At 44.4% G+C, this 7,632-nt stretch overlaps 1 protein-coding gene and 1 non-coding gene across 2 annotated transcripts; one reads left to right on the top strand and one right to left on the bottom strand.

Moving 5' to 3' along the window:
* Positions 1-435: 435 nt before the first annotated feature.
* LOC133899342 (uncharacterized) lies at positions 436-2,665 on the bottom strand. Its single transcript, XM_062340328.1, has 4 exons — positions 2,262-2,665; positions 1,482-1,632; positions 1,040-1,130; positions 436-937 (listed from the first exon to the last, which is right to left on the bottom strand). Exons 1-4 carry the CDS (start codon positions 2,606-2,608, stop codon positions 630-632), a joined length of 897 nt encoding a protein of 298 aa, XP_062196312.1. The 5' UTR covers positions 2,609-2,665; the 3' UTR covers positions 436-629.
* Positions 2,666-7,411: 4,746 nt separating this feature from the next.
* On the top strand, positions 7,412-7,632 carry LOC133899848 (small nucleolar RNA U3). Its single transcript, XR_009906454.1, has one exon. It is a non-coding gene; the product is annotated as a small nucleolar RNA U3 (small nucleolar RNA).

Here is a 7,632-nt window from a genome sequence, read left to right as displayed (position 1 = left end):
TCTACAAACCACTACATGTACCAATCCATCCATGATTGTTCCATCCAGCTGAACCATCTCATAAGTGTAGCTGGTGCAAAGCAACCAAACACGATTGCCCATCCCAATCCTTTTTTGCACTTCTTAACTTCGTCACAACCTTTTCTTTTCTGTTCTCCTGCTGCGCACCCAATTTCTGCTTAATCACAGTCAGCTGAGCGTCACCGAATCATTCATACTTCAGCATCTCCGCCGCAGATGCACCATACGTAGGCTGACAGACAATTCAGAACAGAGGAACAAGATAGAAAGAAGCCCTTTTTCTATCAACGAATTAAACACAGTTCGTCTTCCCCTTCTTATTCACCGTTTCTAAACCCAGGAATCCAGGAGATATCACTTAACCGTTCACACGCCTCCTGAGTGTCTACACAGTAGAGTAGGAGACGTAAACCATACCAAGCAATTGTTCAGATAAGATTAAAAAACATTATATAGCACACATTGTCTTTTATTGATACTGTTTCCACTAGCCATCGATAGATACCAAGGACAAAGCTGTACATAACATTCGTAGTTCTTAACCATACCATAGACGAGTAATTTTCGACAGATTTAAACTACGATAAGTCCCAGGAGGCAAGAGCTAATCACGCCCTCTTGAACAGAAGAACTAGGATGACCGCTATGGTCAGAGCCACCAAGGATCCGCCAGCAGCCATCTCCGCGAAAGAAGGGCCCTTCTCAGCTGACGAGCCTGCTCCGGCCTGGGCTTCTCCTGGATTCCGGAACATGTCTTGGAAGAAGTGGGTTATATTGTGGACCAGCTCCACCACCGTCCTCTTCGCGTTATCCACAAACTCAGAGAAAGGTGAGCCGGTAGGCAGTTCCCCATGGGATGCATTTTCAGGTGACTCAACTGTGGCAGTGTCCTCAGGGAAAGTCTGAACTAGAGTTGCATCACGGCAGAAGACAACAACAATGGTCATACAGGTTGGTAGCAGCACCGAATAGAATACACAGTATAACTTTACCTAAAGAATTACAAGGTACATACTTGGCTGGTGGGTCTTGTAAAATTCCATAACCTTGTCATTCTTCAATACTGCATCCCAGACGTTTCTATCGGATGCAAGGGAGGCGACAACACTCTGGAGATCAAGACAAATAGGTTAATGAGAACAGAACACAAGTTCAATCTGAATGAAATGTTGCCATACCACATATAGCCAATCACCTAAGATATGTTGTGCGATGCCAAGGTGCCATGCTTAAGGAAACTATGCAAGTGAAAAATCACACTATACAAAATTCTGGCACTAAACGCAGGCAGCTAATGACACAGTATTGCGCAAAGCAACAGGATCAAACAAATACTTGCCGATTTCTTGCAAGTTTATAACTATAGCACATAGAGTAATATAACAAATCTATAGAAATAAATGCCATTCAGTGTCATCACAACAATTGAAGCTTGTGTGTGTGTATGGTTAGTTACAAACCTGAGCCTCTGGGCTTGATTTCAGCAATGTAAAAGCTTGCACAACATGCCCAGGCATAGAAGGAATTATTGCATCCGTTGCCAGCTTGTTAATGTCAACCTCCTTATCCTGTTCCTTAACAACCTCTACTGGAGACTCATTAAAATAAATCCTGTAAGAAATTATATTGTAAGAACAGAATGAATATGCAGTTATGTACAAATCAAAATGAAGAAAAAGGTACCATAACCAGATGCAACAGATTCTAAGACATCAGAGTGTTCAGGACAATAAGACAATGATGTCAAATAGTGTAAATGTCTAAAACCATCATGCAATCATATATAAGGAGTATGTTATATGAAAGGAGCAAAAAGTTTCCTCCATCATACACATGAGAACAAGTAAATGGGTAGGCAAGATTTTTAGCTTGTAACCAACCTACATCAACTGCCAAACTTATGGAATCTAATTACGAAACTCTGAATTCGCCTTTCCAATCAATCTATTGTGCTTCAGTGATATCTAGGGTTCTTCTCAACAGTTGGGAATGGAATCCCAACACCTAACCCTATAAAACGAACCAGATACTTCCAAAGTCCCATCAACACAAATCATTTTCACCAAACATGTCGGGACGAACAGATCCCAAGTAATCCGTCAGCTTCTCCACCATCACAGACCAAAGGAATCGAAATTCTAATAACCAATTAACCCCCCCCCCCCCCCCCAAAAAATCTAGCCTTTTCAACCAATTCGACAAATTCGCTGAGGAAACTTGCCAAAGACGCGATCTTTCACCTCTCTATGGCGTCTCTGAGCTCGGTGGTGGCCTCCTCGGCCTCCTCCCTCGACGGTGGCGCGAACACCAGCCTCGGCTTCTCCTCCGCCACCGCCACCGCAACGGCCGCGGCGTCGTCCCTCCAGTCCGCTAGCTCCCAGTCGTCCACCTCCCAGGACGACGCCCACTGCGCCGCCGCGGGGGGCACCTCGCCAGCCGAGGCAGAGACCAGCGGCGTCGCCTCGGAGGCGGCGGGGGCCGTGGCGAGCGCGGGCGCGCCGTGGCGGAAGCGGCCGCCACCCTTCGCCGCCGCGGCGCCCCCTGCGATGCCGACCTTCGCGGCCGCGCGCATGACGCCTCCCACCATGGCGACCTCGCGTTAACTCCCTCCGCCCCACCACTCTCTCGGTGGCGTCTCCCCCTACCCCTGTCTCGTCATATACAGCACATGCGGGATAATTTGCAAAAGCAACCTTGAAGTTATTTGATGTCACAGATAAGGGACTTCAGTTGTGATGAAAGGTGCTGGGAAGGGTAGACTTGTAATGGCGTAGGTTAGTGAGGGCCTTTAGTTGTGATGTGGGAATAGTTAGACGGAAGAGAGGTGAGGAGGGCGATGAGGTAGGCGATAAGAGTAGTGTTAGACTTCGGAGCTAAGTTATCTGAATGCCGATAAACGGATAGTGAATGACATAATATTATTCCTAATTATTTTTCTTTTATTTCTTCTCTTTCTGATTTCTTTCTTCATTTCTATTTTTTTTAATTTTCTCTCATCTTCAATAATTTTTTGAAGGGATTCATAAAAGGAAAGATAATTCTATCTTGAAGCGAATAACCTTAGAAATTCTTTCGTAAAGTGAACCGTGAAGTGAAACCGTTGGAGCTCTGAAGTGAACGAACCTTCACGAAAGGATTCTGAGTCGCGAAGGGAATTTGTTGGACATGATCTAAGAGTCTGATGTTTATAGGACTATCAATGTCTGACTCCTCTTTAACATGGCAACTTAAATGGGCCGGTCCATGCCTAGCCAACACTAGCACCCAGGTAGGCCTGGTTAACGAGCGGGCTCCGCTCAACTCGCAAGCTTAACAAACCGAGGCTGCCTCTAGAGGTGATAACAGTTGGTTTGGCTCGACTTATTTTGGAATCGAGCTAAAATATAAGCTCAGCTTGGCTCAATCTAACTCACGAGCCAACTCGTTAGGCTCATGAGCCAGACATAGTCGCCGTTGTCCCTGGCAGTCACCGACACAATCCTGCTTGACATAGTGAACTACAGGGGCCCTTGAGACGAGTCAGACTACGATGTCGTGTACTGCACCAACACCATTTGTGAGCTCATCCACCTTCATCAGCTCCTTGATCTATTTTAGAGTGGCAACTGCACCAACACCAATTAGATAGACACAAATTTAGCACAACAATCAAGAAATAAATGTGCAATTGCCTACAACAATGTGACAAATGACACAATCAAATCATAAAACCTGGTAATGTGGACAATACAATCAGACCCCACGCAATCACGTCGGGTGTCAAGAGCTGGGTGATACGATGTAAGGGCTCTAAGCGGCATGACATGCCAACATCGAGGGCTAGAGGGGACGGTGGCTAGGGAAAAGGATGTTGCCAATACGTCTAGCTAGGACGTGGTCACGTGGAGCGGTGCTTAGGCCTTAGGTCTTAGGTGGGCCAGCTAACTGGGTGTGAATCGCTAGGCTCGTGAGCTGGCTCACGAACTAGCTCGAGCCATCTCGTTAACAAAACAAGCTAAAATGTTGGCTCGATTCGTTATAAAATACAACGAGCCGATTTGACCCGGGTCGAGTAAGTTTCGAGCCGAGATGGTTGGCGAGCTTTTCGTCCACCCCTAGCTGGCTCTACCTTCTTAGGCTCATGATTTTTCCTTTTCTGCAGTGATATCTATTTCCTTTTGTCTAGTAAGGCTGCTGGGGATTCCACTCAAACTAATTCAATAAGCCTATCATAATAAGAAAAAACAAGGTGGATCAACTCAAATGATACATCATTGTGGCAACAATTCACAAAAATCAGGAAAATTAGACATGCTTCTCTAATCAGAACTAAAATTAATTGGATTCCATGAACCATTTGAAAGTACTTGATGTCGCATAGAGGGGGTGAATAGGTAAAATCTGAAAAATAAAATTTCACAGTGGATTACAGTGTTCGGATACTCCGGGTCAATCCGGAGACTCCGGGTTATACAGACCCGGATACTCTGAGTGAACCTGGATAGTTCGGCCTGAACATGAAATTGAAAAATAAGAACTTTTATGCAAATCTATTTTAGTATATGAGTTACCACAGGTTCTAATAGATTTCTCAAGACTTATTAACCAACATCCTGCAACTACATAATCACAAGCAAGTAGATAGGGGCAAATCGCCTAAAATCAACTAGAGCAAGAAAATATGTAAAAATTAAAGGAGATAAGAATTTGTATCCCAAAGTTCGCCCACTCCACAAAGAAGTGCTTACGTCTCCGTTGAGGAGCTCACAAAGAGTCAGGTCTCTTTCAACTATTTCCTCACCCAAACGACCACCAAGATCAAGTTAGGTTGCTTACTCAAATTATTGGGGTAATACAAATTTTTCGGGACACTCCACAAGCTTGTGTGCTCTCCAAGCGATGCCTAACCGTTTGGGAACTCAAGGTTCCAAGAGTAAAAAAAACACGAATCGACGGCTTGACGATGAACTCAAGTACTCAAGATTGGATTTAAGCTCACTAGCTCTTAGTCTTATTATCCCAATCCTACTCTCCAAATATTCAAAGAATTAAGGTTTTAGAGGAGTTAGAAGGGCTATTGAATGGCTTTGAATGAGTTTATCCACGAGTTATTCAACAGCAAATGAAGGAGGTGGTGATAGGTTATTTATACCCTCCCCCTAGAAAACTAGGCGTTACTGTGCTTTTTGAACTGATCCGGAGTATCTTGGTCAACCCTGAGACTATAGGTTGGCACAAATCGCACAACCAAGAGCTTGTTCAGAACCCAACCCGGAGGGTTCGGATTAACACGAAATCCTGAAGTATCCGGATCAACCCAAAGGGTTTGGGTGAAACTTTTAGGCTCTAACCGAGACTCTCTGCCGAAGTATAGTCCGGAGACTCCGGTCACCCGAAGTATTCGGGCCAACCTGGAGACTCTGGGTTAAAACATTAAACCCATCCCGAAAGCCCGGCTTGGAGCTCTACCCGGAGATTCTGGGCTACTGTCCAGAATCTGGAGTATCTGGGTCAACCCGGAGACTCCGGGTTCAGACAAAAAAATAGCACTTTCCCAGTGTCCGCAGATTATTGTGACTCTCAATTTTTGGTTCTAAAAGGATACTTGAGTACTGAGACACCATCAAAACTCTCAATACGTGTCCCTCTTGATAGAACGTCATTCCTAAACTCAATTTCGAAAATAAAGTGAATTAAACCTATTGAGTGACTACATGCCACTTTTCTTTTCTTTTGAGGGATGTCATCGTCGTTTAACTTCTCCATCGGAACTAAAACCTATTCAGAACCTCAATAAACATATTAGTCCCTTAATCGTTTATCATTAATTAGCCAAACCCACATGGGGGACCTAGATGCATTTTCACCATTATACTCACATGAATGTTTGGGACCTTCGCGTATGGCGGTGACTTCCCGAGCGCCCTCTTCCCTGTTGTCTTTCCTAGTGTAGATGGAGGAGATGTTGACCCTCTCGATGATGAGGCTTGGATAGCCACAGTGAGATGCACTGGGGACGAGGATTAGAGGCCATGACAGCAGATCCAGGCGATTGGTGTTGGGCATCAGGCGGCGTTAGGTGGTGGGCAGGGAGTCGGAAGGTGGCAAGAGCAGGTGGGGAGTCGGGTGGCGGTGGTGCTTGTGTCGAGGAGGTTCGAAGCTAGGGCAAAGGTTGTATGAAGTGTGTTGGATTAGGAACGGGTGGGGATGGGTGGACAGCTCGGGTGGGTCGTCTAATGTTGTTGGGCCTTGCTCGCCAAGCTCATGAGCCACTTGTGAGTTAGCTCGTTAACTTAACAAGCTAAATTTTTGACTTGACTTGATACAAAATACACCGAGCTGGTTTGAGCCAGCAACGAGCCGAGCTAACTCATGAGCTTCGAGCATTTCATCCACCCTACACCCAGAACAAGTAAATAATCTAGAAACTGGAGAAAGAAACCAAAACCGAACCAAAATAACTGATTTTTGTGTTTGGTTTGGTTATCTCTTCAGTTTTAAAATGTTACTTATCAATTTTTAGTTTATAATTCGGTTTTTAAATTTAAAAAATCAGACTAACCTAATAAACTGAATTGATATACATACCATAGAAAATACCTCTTTGAGCTAACTCAATAAGCCCGACATAATAGCTATACCCTAATCCCTTCAACCCTTCCGCTTTGTAGCCACCGCAGGACGTAGAACACTGCCCCACGCCCCTGCCTCTCGCCCATGTGCTCTTGCTCCCTCACTTCTCACCTACGTGACCAACCCTCTGCTCCTCTTTTTAAGATTTTGGTTAAAGACGAATTTCAAAATAACCGAATCGAAATAAATAGGTTAATTAGATTCAATTTATATTTCTTAGGATAAATTGGTATTCAGTTTTAAAAAATCGAATTTTTATAAACTGTAAAACTGAACCGAGTTAACCGTATTGACTGATTGCCCACCCCTACTAGCACCACCTTGATTGTTTTTCTTTTCTTTTTCTTTTTTTGGAAAATACCACCTTGGCTATTTATGCCCACTTTTGCAACACGGGAATAAGAAAAACTAGGATTGGAATGTGCTCTATGATATGCAATCCTATATGATTTTAAAACACAGGAATATGAGAACGGTGGTGTTTGGATGGTTCATAGGAAACAACCGCATGAATTTTGGAGGAAACATGAGATAGATTAGAGAGAGAAAGAGAGAGTGTTGCATTGGACTTTGCGTGAGAAAAATAACAAGAGGGACGTTTAAGCTCCGACTTATTTTCATATGGAATTGGTGGCATATGAAGCCATTTCATAGAAATTTGCCAAGCTCAGTTCTTTGTTCCAAACGTAAGAACTCCTTAGGATTGAAATCCTTCAATCCAAAGAGCGCCTTAGAAGGCGTTAACGCAGCTTATAAGTTAGTATCTGACATCTGTGGCACGACCTTGCTTGGACAGGATCTATCCTATAGGGTCGTATGCTGCGTCCTTCACCAATATAAGGAGGCAAGCCCTAATGTCTTGTAATGACCACACAACCTCTGGGCTAGAGCCTGATTAACGGCCAGGATGCTCCGGTTGGGAGCCATCCTACGGCTGTAGAGGATGTTCCTGCCATGTTTGGGCCTGGCCAGGGTTACCCAGAGGTTATTCGATAGTCT

Source organism: Phragmites australis, chromosome 18 (assembly GCF_958298935.1).
Source record: "Phragmites australis chromosome 18, lpPhrAust1.1, whole genome shotgun sequence".
NCBI lineage: Eukaryota > Viridiplantae > Streptophyta > Magnoliopsida > Poales > Poaceae > Phragmites > Phragmites australis.
This window is presented reverse-complemented; position numbering and strand designations above follow the sequence as displayed.

Coding starts and splice junctions, on each gene's coding strand:
- LOC133899342 (XM_062340328.1), bottom strand. CDS start 2,608: ATGGTGGGAGGCGTCATGCGCGCGGCCGCGAAGGTCGGCATCGCAGGG. Junction 1,131..1,481: donor AATCAAGCCCAGAGGCTCAG/GTTTGTAACTAA, acceptor CTTGATCTCCAG/AGTGTTGTCGCCTCCCTTGC. Junction 938..1,039: donor ATTTTACAAGACCCACCAGC/CAAGTATGTACC, acceptor TCTGCCGTGATG/CAACTCTAGTTCAGACTTTC.